Genomic DNA, 17,540 nt, shown 5'->3' with positions numbered 1-17,540 from the left:
TAACAGTTACTAATCCGTATTTTATCTTGATACATGTTTTTGCTAGGTGAGTTCAAATACACCATCACCTCTAAATTAAAGATCTCCATATTTTCTTTTAATTTTAAGCTCTATCCTGAGGGCCATATTCATATTTTCATTCATCTATTGGTTCACTTGCTTTCTTGAATGTCTTTTCTGAACCTTATTGAAGATGAATTTTCTTCTCTCACAGACATTTTTCAGAAGCATAACCCCTCCAGGTATTTGTATTTGGGCTCTTAAAGTCATATTCAGTTACTTCCTTTCACTTCTCATATTCAACTTCTCAAATGTCTTCATCCATTCATTTATTAGGCCTCTACTTTGTGTCTTGCCCTATATTAAGCACCACAGAAAAAACAAGACCCAGACCATGTCTTGAAGGAATTTTGAATCTGGCTTTGCACTTTGATCCCTCCTTACTTGTCCTAATTATTACAATAATTTAGGGTCCATTACCTTCAACCAGAACTGTTTTTTACAACCTCCTCATTTACTTCCCTCCAATGATCCCCTCCTTCTTCAATACTATCCATTGCAATTCACTGTGCCATTAAGATGTCTTCCTAAATTAGGGCTATGATAATTCACCCCCCAAACACACACACACACACAAATTGGCAGTGTACTGATTGCAAAGTGTGTTTCTAAACGTAGGATCATATACCAGATATCTAAGGCACCAGGTAAGAAATATTGATGTGTAAATCTACTTAGGGTACACAACAGGGAGTTATAGAGAGTGTGCTGATTTAGAGAAAGCATACCTACCCTAAGACATTCAAATTAGATTAAAAAAAATAACTACAATTGTGGACCAGTTCCCGGATTATAAACCTCCCTTTAGCCTTACCAGTGTTTCAACTACATTGTGTCATGCTCTGCATGATACCGTTTCAATGTTTTTGACCATGCTGCTCTATCTTCTAGTTGCTCCCTTCCCTGGAAAGTCTACCTCACTTCTCACCCCTTCCGGTTCAACTATTACTTACTCCAGGAACTTTCTTTTGTTCTTCCAGTTAAGGATAAGTGGAAAAAGGAAAGAGAAGAAGAGAGTCCAAGGGAAATGCAGCTACAGAAGAATGGTCAGAGACATGCATGGTTACTGGCTTTGAAGATGGGGGAAAGGAGTCATGACTGAAGTTTTTTTCTAACCTCAAAAAGCTGGAAAAGAAAACAAGCCAATTCTCCTCTAAGACCCTATAGAAAAGAACACATACCTGCTGACAAGAGTTTAGACCTGTGTTGGATTTCTAACACACAGAACTGCAAGATAACAAATTCATGTTAAGATGTTATATTTATGGAACTTATTATGGCATTGACAGAAAACACATTACTCAACCATGTTAATCTAGTGAACATCCAATTATTCTGTGAGACTTAGCTAATGAGGATTGTTGGTACTTGTAAATGACTTCTATCATAGGGCTTTTAAGTGTTGATGGGACTTACATATTGAATGACTTTACCTACTACTTTTGGGCTATAAATCTCTCTAGGATGGATACCTTCCCATATACTATGACTTATTTACTTTTGTAGTCCCAGCATCTTGCATAGGACACTGAGTAGATATTTAAAATCTTTTTTTTTTTTTTTAATTTATTTTTGGGACAGAGAGAGACAGAGCATGAACGGGGGAGGGGCAGAGAGAGAGGGAGACACAGAATCGGAAACAGGCTCCAGGCTCCGAGCTGTCAGCACAGAGCCCGACGCGGGGCTCGAACTCACGGACCGCGAGATCGTGACCTGGCTGAAGTCGGCCGCTTAACCGACTGCGCCACCCAGGCGCCCCTAAAATCTTTTTTAATGATTGAAGATGAAATTGAATAGAAACATGTTTCATTCATGCTTCAAAGTAGGCTCACAAAATTAACTACTGAGTAGAAAGTAAGGTTGACTTACCAGCAGTTCAGGTAGAAAACTTAAAAGGGGTTTCAACTGACTAAAAATTTAGTATGAGTTAACAAAATGGTAACATTGATCAAAACAAAAATGGGTGCCTGGGTGGCTCAGTCGGTTAAGTGTCTGACGCTTGGTTTCAGCTCAGGTTATGATCTCATGGTTTGTGAATTCAAGCCCTGAAGCACAGAGCCTGCTTGGGATTCTCTCTTTCTCCCTCTGTCTCTGTCCCTCCCCGGCTCTCTTACTCTCTCAAAATAAATAAACTAAAAAAAAAAAACAAAAAACAAAAACAGAAAAACAACAAACACACACACACACACACACCCCACAAAACACACACACACACACACACACACACACACACACACCCCTCTCTGACTATAGGTGTCATTATTTTCGGAACCAGAGGATGCTTCCATTTTACTGTGCCCTGCTCAGACATCAGGGTTACTGAGATTAATTTTAATTTTGAACTTGACTTTACAAAAGATTCTGACAATTATAATTTGTGTCCAGACCAGGAGGAGGAGATGGCCAGGAAGAACATGGGGAGGATTTAAACACTGTGAAGAAATGCTTTAGAAGCTGAAGTTATAAAATTTGGAAAAGAAAAACTGGGGTTTGGGTATGAGAGTGGAGGATGTATTTATAGAAATTATTTTTTCAAACGTGGATGAGGAATTAGACAGACTGTGTTTAACTCCAGATAATTTGAAAACACACAGCACAGCACACTGGAGAAACTCAATAAATATCTTAGTTAGTAACAATAACAACATGCAGATGGCTAATTGGCGATAGTTTCAGTAGGCATATTTTGGCTCAAATTAAGAAGAAAAACTCTTTAATAATTAAAACTCTCCTTAAAAAGACTGTTACTGAAGTAGCAAGTACACCCTCCTTCTGAACATGGAAACACAGCTTGGATCATCAGTCAAATTTACTACTCTATTATTCATTAAGTCCTTTTCCATGTAAAAGCAGGTGCACATACACCCTACTTTTTGAAAGTTCATGTCACACCGGTTGCCTTTTACCAAGGACGTATATTAGTACCTGTTTTTGCTAACCAAAATAAATCCACATGGTTTTTGCTTTTACAAAAAAAAAAAAAGTCTAAAAGTGAAAATAGCTTTCAGCATTTATTTTGCAGCCTATTTGCCACTATTGAGGCAGTATGTACCAGGAGTAACCAAAGTGGCGCCTCCAAGTGCCTTGCTCTGGAACTACACTCAGCATCTCAGCATCAAGCAGCCATACCTTCAAAGTGTATCTCTGAGCATCTGTACTTTATCTCGATTTATTGTGTGCACCTGTTAATAAGATATGTCCTAACACCTCAGAAAAGCCTAAGAGAGCTTAATTTTTAGGTCTGGGAAATATATTTAAAAACCCCATATAAAGTAATAGTAATTGCCTCATCACCTCATCCTTTTATGTCATTTCAGCTTATGAAAGGTTTCTTAGGAATGTTCTACTTTCAGACAGCGGGAGAAACCTCACTGTGATTCTCTGATTTTAGTGAATTTCATAATTTTGGTTTAAGATACATTACCACATACTTTCTGAATCGTAGTAAATTACTGGTAACTTAAATGTTATCTTTGGGTCCAAAGTGCTAACAGACCTACCAAGTCACATGAACAAGTACCCACTCCCAAACCTAGCTTTATATACTCTCATAAATTTTCAATCTCTCATAATTTTCATGTAATTTCTAACTCTCCAAAACACACCCAGGAAGGAAATTCAAGGACAGGAAGGAATGGTGAGTATTTTTGTTTTGCTGTATATTGTCTTTTAAAGAAGAAAAGTGATTAAGCAAAACAAGTCAAAAGCAAGCTGAACTTTTTCTTATTGAGCCATGGAGAACAAAAAGCCTACCTGACTTATGCTAAAACTAGTGCATTTTAAACAGAATCTTAATACCCTAATCAAGGAAACAAGAAAAATTAAAAGTAAACATCTTGCTTTTGTTATTTAGAGGTAAAAAAGATGACAAATATTTCTTGCTCAGCATTTTTAGGCTCACTTCATATGTATAAAACTCCAACTTCTACTCCCTCATTCACCTTACTTCCTGTTTCTACATCTGTGCCTCAATGAAACTTTAAACTGTATATAAAGGATAAATGTCTTTGACCTTAAAAAAAAATCTTGCCTCCATGTAGTTTGTGACCTCAAAAGTTACCTTTTGTTTTCCTTGAAAACAACTTAATTGTATTTGAATCATCCATCTGAAAGAGACCTCCAATATTCTACCACATGTACTATAATTGAGTGTTCACTGTGCTCTAGAAATACTTTACTGATAATCATGCATGTAATCCGCTTAACAAAAAGAGGTGGATTTTATTATCTTCATTTTACAGATGAGGAAAATGAAGTTCACGTTAGTCAAATAACTTTCCCAAAGACACACAGCTAATATATAATAAATTTAAGGTCTAAATGCAGATATACTCAACTCCAATATCCATGATCTTTGACCATCTTCTTTGTATCAAGTTTTACTGAGGATCTATCACCTACCAAGCTCTGTCCTCAATGAAAAGCTAAAAATAGCAAAACCACTGCCATCAATGATCTCACATCCTAATGCCAATGACTAACAATGACTAAATTAATGAATGAAATACACCAAGAGAATTTTATAATAAAGGTAAACATTAAGTGTAACAATGGTCCTACAGACAGAATACTCCACTATGCCTATTTTACAATAAAAGGTAAATATTAGGTGTAACATTGGTCCCTAAGGACAGAATAATCCACTTTGCTTAGCCATCAGTATATACAATGATTGAATGTTCACTGCTAATGTAGCTAGTCCTTGGCCAAAAATTAATAATAATAATAAAAAATAAGGTTCTTTCCTTCAGCGGATTCTGCTTCCTCCTTGACTATTAGTACCAGTCATGTCAATGTGCCTAGATTTCACTAAGGCTCACTTAACAGCTGGATGATCCCAAGTGAGGTTTCACTCACCAAGAAGTATCTATCTAGTTGTCTGGTGCCCCATTTCAGCAGATCTCTTTTTAAGAACAGATACGTTAATTGAAAATATATGGCACTTTCAAATACTGTATATCAGGCAGTCAGTTAGTAAGAGGGTAGGGCTACTGAGAAATTTATATCTTTGCCAAGGGGTTATTTTTGGTATCCCCTGAAATCACATGATATATGTACCCATTCATTTATATAGCTTTCTAGTTCCCGAAGTTGCCCTATCAGGCTGCTACCATTACTCTTCCACATTTTTGCCATCTGGGGAAATAATATTGTGCTGTCACTGCAGCCACATGATAACCCTCCCATGGGCCACCCCTGGAGCTTCTGACCTTCAGCACTCCTCTCCCTGATTTTCTTGGTACTCACAACATTCTTTTTATCACTTCCTTTTGTAGATATTTAAAAACTGATAATATACATCCATCTAAGTCTTACGTCTGTGTCAGTCATTTCTAAGACATCTCATAAGAAAAATTTTTATTTTTTAATAGACTCCAGGGACCAAATTTCCACCCCTTAAAGCTTCACCTGTGTAGAAATGGCTTATTCTTATTTTATTTAATGACTCTTTCACCATAATTTCCAATTTTTTTAAAGTATCATAATCAACCTTTCATTGTATAGAGATATATTTGTGGCATCTTTCTGATGTGAGCACAGCATTTGCTGTTTGGTTTTCCCTTTGTCTGGATCTCTTTACCATGGCCTAATATGGACAAAGATCCTAAAATATATTACAAATTACCCATGGGTGGCACCACATACAAAATTTAAATGTTGCCACATATCCAATTTGATTTTTTTAAGCACCTATCTGAATTCTACACAACAAAAGTTTTAATGGCCTTTCCCATGAGGTTTGAGACAGCCCAGTGACACCTTTACTAGTGTGAAAACCAAATGTTTAGTTTCAAGGATAAAGGGAAGGCCTAACTGAAAAACTATCTATTACTTCCTCATCTGTTCATAATGAACCAAGTTCTCTTAAAGCACGATTTTTTTTTTATTAGCAAGACAAGTCAATGCAGAAGTGATATGGATTGAATTAAAAACTTGCCTCTTCCAGGAAAAAAATAAATCACTGTCATCACCATGAAGTTCAAATTGTCAACCCTTATGTCCCAAAAGCCAATTAACTGAGTTGTTACTACTTCCACAAAATGGCTGACCTGTAGAAGCTTCTGGGGACATTGAGGACTCTTTTCAAAGTACAGAATTCTAATATATCCTAGACCTATTGGTTACAATTCCCTGTTAAGTTCCTTGAAGATCTGTATTTTTAAAATGTGCCCAGGGCATCTGGGTGGCTCAGTCAGTTAAAGCATCCTACTTTGGTTCAGGTCATAATCTCATGGTTCGTGAGTCTGAGCACCACACTGGGCTCTGTGCTGACAGCATGAAGCCTGCTTGGAATTCTGTATCTTTCCTTCTCTCTCTACCCCTCCCCCACTCATACTCTCTCTAAATAAATAAATAAACTTTAAAAATGCTTAAAATGTGCCCCCTGTTGAGTGGTGGGTAGAGGAGGGGAGGGAAGTCAATTTGCAAACTGTGGCATCAGAACAATGGTAATGAGGTCAAGGTTTGTAATGGTGTTTGAGAGACTGTTCAGATGTTCTAACAAGGAGGTAAGTTACGTTACCAGCCTTGCTGAAACAGCAGTGCTCCTTTATACAGGACATTTTTTTTTTAATTGGGGAATGACATATTTGAAGTAGTTGAAGAAAAAAGCAACAGTGACTTACCCTAATAGGTCACGACATTACTCTTTATAAACAATTAAGAGGGCAAGTGCCAAACCAAATTGTCCTCACATGCATCAGTTCAAATTCTGGCTTTCTTTTGGACCAGTCAGCTTCTCTCCCTTCCCAACACAATGAATGACTCCTAACTTCATTCAGTCCTCTCACAAAGAATACCACTGGTCACAGCAAGTACATACAGGTCAGTGCAAATCCAACTGCTCTCCTAGGGAAGCAATTCAAAATGGATGCCCTGCTGACTGTCAGTCAGATAACTGCATTCTTTTATCTCAACAAATAATCACTACAAAGACAGTCATAACAAGCCATCACATAATTCTTTTAGGTTGACATAGCATCAAAAATAGCTTTTCCCTAAGTTTAACAGAAGATTTCTGGCAAATGTTGCCACTAGCTATCTGCAAAAATTCTATTATGGTTAGCTTGTGAATGAGGAGTTCCCTGTGAATGAAAATCACAACTGACCAATTTAGGGATTTCCATCCCTCTGGCAGTAGTGTAGTCCAATCTAAATTTGATTGTCTCCTTGAATGGAGTAATTTAATTTTCTCCAAATGTCTACTGACTTTAGACTGCCAAGTCTAGAAAATGAAATGGAGAACTGGGTCAGTTGACCAGGTAATTCAGGCCAAAAAATAAAACATTGCTTAGAAACTTCATATAACATATGAGTTGTTTTAATTTCCTCAATTACCATTTGTCTTAGTAGTCAAATTTTCTGGTCTATATCTGAGCTATGTAATAAAAAAAGTTATTTAAGATGAAAGGGAACCCTGCTCTCGGTTCACAACTCTGGCAGCATCCCTGCACATTACTTGGTGGAAAGTAAAGACTAACAATTACTGGAGATTACTTCAGCTGCTACTATTCTGAGTGAGCTATCCTGTGGTCATAGGCACACAGCAATTCATAGGCAAAAAAGCCAAGCAGAAAAGGGAAAACTGCACTTAGTAGAATACACATTTTGTATAAGATATAATTTGAATGTGTAAAGAGATGTCTTGAAAAATGGCAACTATTATTGCCTTGTTTATATTCCTTACTGTCACAAACCTTGAAAACATCCATTCTGAAAAGTTATAGCTTTATACCATGTATAAGAGTCCCACATAAAGAAGAATCTCATTGGTGCTTTTAGTAATATATGACTGAAATTGAATGAAACCATTCTCTCTCTCTCCCTCTCTCTCTCTCTCTACCAAAAGGACAAGCAAAAAGACACTAATTTTAAGGGAAATATGACCTTAGGCACTGCAGTTTTGTTTTTGCTTTTTAATTCAGTGATTTCCAACCATTGTAATTCTTCAGTGCAAATTCCTTGGCTTAGGACAGCTGGCTGAAGACCTGAACTACTTAATAAATCATCTAGTTGAACATATGATCACTTATTCCCCGGCTGGGGGAAGTTAAAGGTCTTTTGGGTATATAGAGCTATTTGAGGACCTGAGAAGAACGAATATTTCTTTTAATGTTAGAAGCACAAGTTAAGCTATCTGAACAAGTGGATCTACCTCATTCTTTGGAACTTTCCCTCTCACAAACTGCCAAAAAGCACTTCCTGACAGTCAAAATGAATAATGCTCTTTAGAAGCCAAATTTCCAGGAGCCTCTTCCTGTTACCTATATATACACAAAGATATACAAAGATGAATTACTACCCTTTTCTTAAAGAAACATTACTTTAAGACCGGTTGTTACAGGAATTTTAAAGGAAAGTCCAGATCATCAGTGGTTGTTGGAGTGGTTTCCAAATCCTTTGCAAATCCTCTGAGATCACCTAAATTGGGCAGGAAACAAGGAAGATCAAAAGGGTCAAGCTGAGTCCATACTTCCAGTTCAAGGGGGAAAAAATCTGCTTTATTGAATTGGTTTGCCCTGCATGAAGGAAAAATAAATGTTAAAATGGGTGTATTATAAAAATAATAATATCTGTGGTAAAATCTAAATGAAAATTTTACAAACTTGTTTAGCCCATCAGTTGAGTCATTAAACAAGTATTATTGAGTACCTACTTGTGACAGCCCCTGTTCTAGGGGCCCTTGAGATACACCAAGGCAGGGCAGAAATCTCTGCCCTCTTGTATTCTGGAGGGAGAAAAATAGACAGTAAACAGTAAACAAAATAAATGAAAAAAAATAAAGTATGCTAGAAGGTAATAATTTTTATGGAGGAGAAACCAGATTGGGGTATGATGGTTCAGGAGAAGGGCAATTACAGTACTGAATAGAATAATCAGAGTGAGTCTCTTGAGAAGGTGCCATTTGAACAAAATCTTGAAGGATGTGAGGATGCTACCCAATTATTTAAGTATTTCAAAGTAATTATATGTTATTTTCCAGCAAATATACTATGTAGGAAGAGAAGTACCTAATTAGTTATTCCTTGAAAATCTGGTGGAAGAGAAGTCCCTAATTAGTTATTCCTTGAAAATCTGGTTTTCAGTTGACTAAGTGGTTAGTGTAAGCTCAATTCACATATCACTCTTTGGAGTTGTTACTAAGGCAAAACAATGATGCGCAAAAAAAGTTTTTCTCAGGTACTTCCAGTGCACAAGAAAATGTTTACTTCTCTGTTCCATTCAGACTGTAAATTTGCATCTAAAAAACAGCACTTTGTTGCTCAGTTGGTTAAGCATCCAACTCTTGGTTTTGGTTCAGGTCATGATCTCACAGTTAGTGGGTTTGAGCCCTACATCGGGCTCTCTACTGTCACTACAGAGTGTGCTATAGATTCTCTGTCCCCCTCCTCATTACCCCTGCCCCGCCTCAAAAATAAATAAACCTTTTAAATAAAATAAAATAAAATAAAATAAAATAAAATAAAATAAAATAAACCAGCACTTTGCCAATGAACTCCTAGGTTTGTTCAAAGGGGAGGCAAGTCAATTTGAGCTTCATCATTCTATTAAAGAGAAAGATGAAAATGTGAAGAGTTACAGAAATATCTAAATAATTTTGATTAAGTAAAGTCAACCTTTAATGCTTTATTGTACCAATATTCTCTGTAGTATGGGCCATCAGGACAATGATGTCCAATTAGTTATAACTTAAAACAATCACAGAATCATAAATTATAGGTAGTTATATGATGGACAAAAGATATTAAGAAACTAATACTGATTTTAAACTTTTGGCAATTACAGATTGTTTTAAAATTCATTTAATCTAAACGTATATAGTATCTTCTTTTATTTTATTGCCACCACTGATAAAAACCATCTTCTAAGACTTTCGTAATTTGTCATGTAACATATTCTTGAGAATGGAGTATTTTCATTTAAGATTTATACATGTAAGGCTATATAACTGGCACAAGGACAAATACAGGATCTCAACCCTGGTCTTATGACTTCATGAAGTCTTACAACACACTGTACTGCTCTCTTGTTATAATGTAAAATTTTACACCACTTGAAATGAGAATCAATAGCATCCTAAATAATACTGTATGATTGGTTTCCTTCACACTACCTCTAAATTTATTTTGTAAGAATAAGAATATGAAACATTGTTTCATGATTATTCCTGTATAAGGGAAGTTTTTAAAGTTTCCTTAAGGTTGGTTATTTTATACCAATTATTTTATTTTTTATATTAAATATAATTTATTGTCAAATTGGTTTCCATACAACACCCAGTGCTCATCTTATACCAGTTATTTTAGTTCAAAGTCTGTACAGTGTGCTGTCTATCATAATAAGCAATACCTCCTAGCATTCCTTAAAAGAGTGTCATTTTTTTAGATGATCTGTAATGTCCTTCCCTGCTCCAAAATTCTAGGATTCTATTTAAAGATTCAGATTTCTTTAGTAAATGAGCTAAGCGTTCTGCGAAATTACAATTTTCTTTAAAACCACTGGCCAACATAATTAAGAAAAAGATATTCCCTCTTACCAGCTTAAATGTATTGATATTTTTTAAAAATTTTTTCTAATGTTTATTCATTTTTGAGAGACAGAGAGAGTGAGTGGGGGTGGTAAGAGAGAGAAAGAGACACACAGAATCCAAAGCAGGCTCCAAGCTCCAAGCAGCCATCACAGAGCCCGATGTGGGGCTCAAACTTAGGAACCATGAGATCGTGACCTGAGCTGAAGATGGACGCTCAAATGACTGAGCCACCCAGGCACTCCTGATGTTGGTCTTTAAACAAAATATAGATTAATGAAAAACACATTTTAAAATGGACAGATAAAAATCATTATTTTGGAAAAGGAAGCATCATTTTAAAGTCCAGTATGCCATGATTTAAACTTTTTTGCTATTTTTGATCTATTTCAGTAAAGCACATCTAAATTTATATTTACACTACCTCATTCTTAAAAATATTAGACTGTGGAGAGTCCTTTCTATGTTCTTCTCAGAGGATAAATTAATCTACTACAAGTCGAATAAAATCCTTGTTTAGTTTATTAGTTATTCAGTGTTGCCACTGTTTACAGAATATATGAAGACATGGGAAATATGTCACCACAGAGCCAGACTGCAGAGATTGGAAGGAGCTGGGACCTTTATTAGTAATAACTATAATGACAAATTGATTCACAGCAAGAGATAATACATAAATATTTACTTTTCAAGTAATTTCTCTTGATTATACCCAGAAGTGATAGGCATGTAGGCCAAAGAAGAACTGAAAAATACCATATTCTAAATAGTCACATAGCCTTTTATGTATGTCATATTGATGAAGATATTTATAAAGATGATGAAGATATTAATGTCTGATTTATAAAATGAAATTCTAGTCTTTCTATGTTCTATAACTGTGAATGAGGAGCATCCCCTGGTACTGCAACAGCAAAAGTAATAACAAATAATTCAAGATAAATTATTGCTTAGTTTGCATATGCACCAAACATAGGTATTTCAATGTGGTAAAATTCTGTCAACATTCACAAATGCTTCTGAATAATGAAGAATACTTAATATTATAAAGCTAAATGAGGAAATATGATATAAAAGCATACAGAAGAAGAGCAATATAGTATTTTCAAAATCAAATTAGTTCCACATCAAAAACCACAGTGAAATATATTAAAGTTATAAAACAAATATGCATCGTGATGTTAGTTATTTGAAGCTGGGTACTTCATATACAAATTGGTTATACAGCAATGCAAGGGTTGAAAGATGGTTACAAAAATCATAGAAACAAAGAGACATGAATAAAAAATATGAAATGATTTTTCTTCTCCTAAATATTAATAATATCAAATATATTTTAAGAGTAAATATAATGCTAGTTGTGGTGTGACATCGCAGATAAAATTTTAAATATATAATCTTTGTTATTGTTAATTGTAGTGGAATCAAGCATATCTACTAGTTACTGATACAAGTCATTTTGAGAAAAATCTGTTTTAATTTTTTTAATAAATTACTCTATTTTAAGATCTTCACTTTCACTAATACAATCGAGTTTAGGCATTTTACAATAATTATATACCTGAAAGTTTATTTATAATACCTTGGCCTTCTGGCAACATGAGAAACCTGGATAATCAAACAATACATGTTCATTTGAAATGGTCAAATGGACATTCACTTCACAAATATGCTGTAGAGTTTATGAATGCAGGAACAGCAAATATGCTCATATCACAAGATAAGACATAAACTTTGGTTCTTTTCAAAGCTTACAATCCAAACCCAATCTAAACAGGTCTTATGTTACATCACAGTTGATACAGTGAGATAGAAAACAACAACAACAACAGCAAAACAAAACAAAACAAAACAAAAAACCTCATGGGAACCACATCAGATAGCATAACATCAGATTTAAATTTCAGGAACATTTCTGTGCCTGTCATTGTATGAATAGTGAAAGCTACAAAATAAAATCTGATCATTTACACTGTGACTACAAATTACATTAAAAGTCTTGAAAACCCTTAAATATAAAGATACATGGACTTCATTTTCTTACAGACCCACTGCAGTGCATATGCCAAGGCATATTAAAGTGATATTGGAATGATGCTTTACTAGACAGAAAAGGATATGAATGACAGGAAACAAAAGAAAGTTGAGAGACAGAGAACATTCCATGTAATTTGTTGCTACAATTTTTTTTTTAGTTATTTTCATACATTTCCTCTGCCTTTTCTACCCTCTACTTTGTCCACTCCAAACCCTCCATGTCCTCCTCCACATCTACGTCTTCCAATGTGTGCCCACCAGTCCCCCACCTCACATACACACACTTAAGTCATAAAAATGGTAAATTCAAGATACAACAAGGAAAGTATTCTGTAAATACAATGTTTAAAAAGAAAGACAAGTCTCTGCCCTCACGGAGCTTACATTCTACTAGGAAAAGTTGACATTAAATATAAATATATAATCACCCATATAAATATTACCACTAAAATCATTGTTATAAAGGAAAATACAAGCATCCAAAGTACCAAAATGAATTTTTAACTTATGCTTATGAGCTATTAACCAGTCATAATGGCTGGATTTGCAGTGTAACTTACATTTTTGGCATTTTCTGATTTAAATGGTCATTCATTTCTCTCAGACAACTGTTAGAGTAAAATATAAGTAAATAAAGTAATTATTGAAATGAAGTGACCAGTTAAACAACCATGGGAAAACAAAAACAAAAACAAAAAAAATAACTAAATTCCCAGGTAAATAGACAAACCTGAATTCTAAATACAACGGAGAATAAAGTTAGCATTGTCAATGGTCCTAATGATACCAATGACAAATTTCAAGCCTAAAAAAGAAAGCAAACACAATTTCACGAAAATCACTTGAATCTATCTAGCAATGACCAGCAGAAGTAAGGTTGGTTCTGGATAATATCTATCCCTAGCTATCCCAAAGAAAGCTATGATTCATTGAAAAAAAAGTTTACTCCTAACTCTCCAGGTAAAGGTGACATGCCCTTCTTCAGAAAACATGAAAACAAATCCAAATAATTAAAGTGTGAAGCAGAATGACCAAATGAAGTTATGAGGCAAGATGGCATATGGGAAGAGTGAAAATGCTTCCCATTATGATTCCACCAGCACATAGCAATGATCTTTAGCATGTCTCCTTAACATGACTTAGTTGTTCTTGTCATGTACAAATTATAAGGTATTTTGCAGTTTCCAAATTCTGAAAAATCAATAATAAGGGAGTATGAAAAGATCCACACCACCTATGTAAGGACACATCACAAAATGATATCAGTGCTTACCTCCAGGAAGAAGACTGAGGAGGATGAAGAATGTTCTCTTTAGATAAGTTACTTTTTTTTTTAAGGAATGACCTTCATCTATCATTGGGGATTTAAAATTTTAGAAAACATTTAAGAACTCAAATAGAAAAAAAAATGATAATAATAATGTTCCTGAATCCAATTTTGCCTCTGGATTCAAAAAAAAGGAAAGACTTTGATGCACAGATGTTTCATTCCAGAGTCCCTTGAATTCACTACTGGTAAAGAGGAAAGCAGTGTCAAAAAATTCTTCAGAATTACGTTGTATGGAAAGATTTAGGAAGTGTTAAGTTACAATGCATATCAGTTATTTCAGACTGGAAAGGTTCAACAACTATTTCATGCACAACTAGGATTTAACTTGATATAGGAACCTACAATGTAAAACTTCTAAAATTTTTTGACTCCTTCAACATGTGGCACAGGACAAGGAGAGCTACATCAGAGAGCCCCTGATTCATGCTATCTTTATGTTTTCTGAATGCCCACATTTTTTCCCACTCTCATGGTACTTGCATTCTGTCATTTATACTAACTTGTCCACATGTCTTCATTTCCCTACTACATTGACACACTTTGAATGTGGATGTCACGTCATAGTCAAGATTGTATTTTTGCTCAGAAGGCAGATTTGTTGAATTGATTTACAGTTAAAGAACTTACAAATCATGTTTCTCATTTATATATATCTAATTAACCAACATGTAAATGTTACCACTCTGATTTGCAAAATACTCAAATCCATCTGAAAATCTTCTTTCCCTATTTAACATCAAAAAGCATCCTGGTCCCATTAACAGAAGAAAAATGTAAATGAAAAACCAAATTCCTGTGCTCTGTAGTTTTGTGCTGATTAAGGAATACTACTTGATGAAAAATAGTGAAGTAGAAATATATTTGACCCATATGTCAACAGAAAACACTTAAGACTGACATACTAAAACTAAATGAAGTGACACTTAACATTGATGACATCAAAACAAATATCAGCTGAATATAAATATGAATTATTCTATAGATAGAGTTAAATGGTTATAGAATTATAAAATTATTTTTGAGTTAATTTTTTACAACATCATGTTTATATATATGTATATTTAGAATATTTATTACATGTGTATATACATTCATAGATACAAACACATATGCATATACTGCACTCAGTCAGTAAAATAAAGTATAAATACAGTTTCCTCTATGCCATCCTGAGTACTCTAATAAGGAACATGGTGTGGAATGCCCACTAAGAAAGGAAGTAGATGGGAATTTGACCAAAAAACTTTAGAAAGCGTCCCAAATGGTACATAACATTTCTAAAACAATTGATACATACTGTCATTTGTGTAGTTGCTGGAAGGCTTAAAATAAGATTAAATTATATTATTGGAAATGGTTGACCAAAACACAAACTACAATAGCATATGTTCTCTTTATTGGCTCAAAATACCCAAGCAACATTTGTTTTGAAAGCTTTAATTTATACATTTAAAACTTTGCTATTATTTCTTACTTATTGCCTGGCTCATGTTCAGGTGCTTTTCAAGCAGAAAAGTTTCCCTGCTAGATGACACAATGTAAGGGTGAAGAACTGCGAGCTTCCGTCCCAATTCACCAGATTAACATTCAGAGCACAAGAAAACTCAGAGAATTTAAGGATAAGACAAATCCCTGCATTTAAAATAACAAAAAACAAAACCCACAAAAAACAAAAAAATACAGACCAAGGGCACATTCACTAACACATAGTTCAAATGATTAGCTTAAAGGCTATGATACATATTTACCACAGCTACAGATCACCTACTTATATTTAATGGCAACACTAAACACACGGTCGATGGTTCCAAATGGCAAAGTAAGCATGCTTTTCAATCTGGCATCAGTGCTGTCAAGGAGCACACATGCCTGACTTACCAAGTGATGCAGAAATGTATACCTGCATGGTAACGTTCTTAAAACAAAGTTAGTATGTGCAAAAGAAAGAACAGGCTTGTCTTGTTTCCTTGGCTTTTTCACGGTACTACCTTTCCAGGTTCTTATGGAATTAATGTGTATATATGACATCTAGCAGGCAAAGAGGTGATGATCGCACAGCACTACACTTCAATGCTGCACATGCTTACACTCACATCCCAATGCAAAATGGCTGGGGCAGGCGTGCTCCTGAGCTCAATGTTTGAAGATGACATATTTATGGTAACTACACTAGTCATTTAACTACCATTAAGTGATACTGCAAAAAATTATACTGAAATCTGAAGTTAATTTTTAAATATACTAATTATATAGGCAGCTGACATGATAAAACACTCTGAAGAGCAAAAAAAAAAAAGGGCAACATTTTGATGGAGTTTTCTTACCTTAAATTCACAAAATATTAACACTCATACCTACCTCCCAGTGCCCACTACTAATACAAAAAGATCTAAATACATTTGCATAACTTACACACACTATAATTCATATAGATGATATTAAGAAGAAATAAAATAATGTAATACCTTTACTTTTACCTATGGATTTGATGAAATGGTTCCAAGAAGAAAGGGTTTCCATACAAAGAGAATAGAGAGAGAAACAACAGTAAGAATTATGAATATATGTAAATGTAGTACTCTTTGAAAATTAAACAAGACAAGAAAGCATAAAAAAGGGTCTGAAAATACATGGAGATATAATCAGTATTTGTTAAGAAATCTGCCCTTTTTAAAAGGAAATACATGCAAGGAAACTGAAAAGTCCATGCTCACTTTTAAAAGATTACGCAAAAAAGAAGATACACAATGACTATACTATAGGTAGAAAAAGTATTGATTCTGTGAAACACTATACTCAGCATTCTAAAAGCCAGAAGCCAAAGATGTCTGGATGTTCCCAAACTGCCATGCATGGGTGAAAAATGGACTCTTTCTGGTACAGTAGATTAAACTGAATATACTATTTCAGATATTAACTTCTGATGGTTCTCGGTTTTTCTTTACTATAGCTACCCTTAACTGCATATGCTTACAAATGTATGCAAAATCTCAATCACAAATTCTTATGTCTCATTTATTTGCAGATATTACAGTGCAAAGAATGAAGGAAAATAAAAGTCAAAGGAGCAAACCAAAATCTAACAAATAAAGGGGAAAAAACATATGAAAAAATGTGAACAAAAGTTATGTATTTAATTTGCAGCCAGATAATTTGCAAGCATTTGCCCATCCTTTGCAGTGATGGTTTAAAGCAGCTACAGAACAAGAAAACACTGAAAGCAGAGTGGAAAAGGAACAGAGCCCATACCTTGGTCGCCCATCATCAGGTGCGCCAGACCTTGAAGGGAAACAAGAGCACAGTCAGCAATAAACAAGGGAGCATGGGAAGTCAGGGTTGTCACGGTGACAAAAATGTTCAGTGACAGACATCTTGTTTCCTATGAGACATGTCTGTATCACAGAGGCAAATCAAAAAGCATTCTTTCAACCCCTGGTTGGAATGCTTTGGGGCAGAGTTAATAGTACTGTAATTTAAACACTGGCATATGCTGCTCTGTGTATTTCTTCAATGTATCAGTTGGAACAATGAAGAGCATGACTTAAAATCCAACCAATCCCTTAAATATTGCATCTGTCCTTCATG

General features: G+C 34.8%; 1 protein-coding gene across 22 annotated transcripts in view; it reads right to left on the bottom strand.

The window, feature by feature from the left end:
• The window catches only part of NRXN1 (neurexin 1), a 1,145,650-nt gene that overhangs the window by 1,017,322 nt on the left and 110,788 nt on the right, over nucleotides 1–17,540 (bottom strand). For 15 of the 22 annotated variants that reach the window (XM_058684123.1, XM_058684125.1, XM_058684135.1 and 12 more), the window contains exon 4: nucleotides 17,205–17,234. The exons of 5 other annotated variants lie outside the window; for them this stretch is intronic. In XM_058684123.1, coding sequence (XP_058540106.1) covers nucleotides 17,205–17,234 — 30 coding nt within the window. Of the gene's footprint in view, nucleotides 1–16,328; nucleotides 16,433–17,204; nucleotides 17,235–17,540 lie in introns of those variants that run through there. 2 more of the 22 variants (XM_058684149.1, XM_058684148.1) reach the window with 2 other exon arrangements.

This window comes from Neofelis nebulosa, chromosome 9, assembly GCF_028018385.1.
Source record: "Neofelis nebulosa isolate mNeoNeb1 chromosome 9, mNeoNeb1.pri, whole genome shotgun sequence".
Lineage (NCBI taxonomy): Eukaryota > Metazoa > Chordata > Mammalia > Carnivora > Felidae > Neofelis > Neofelis nebulosa.
The sequence above is the reverse complement of the archived record's forward strand: the minus strand, read 5'-3'. Positions and strand labels throughout refer to the sequence as shown.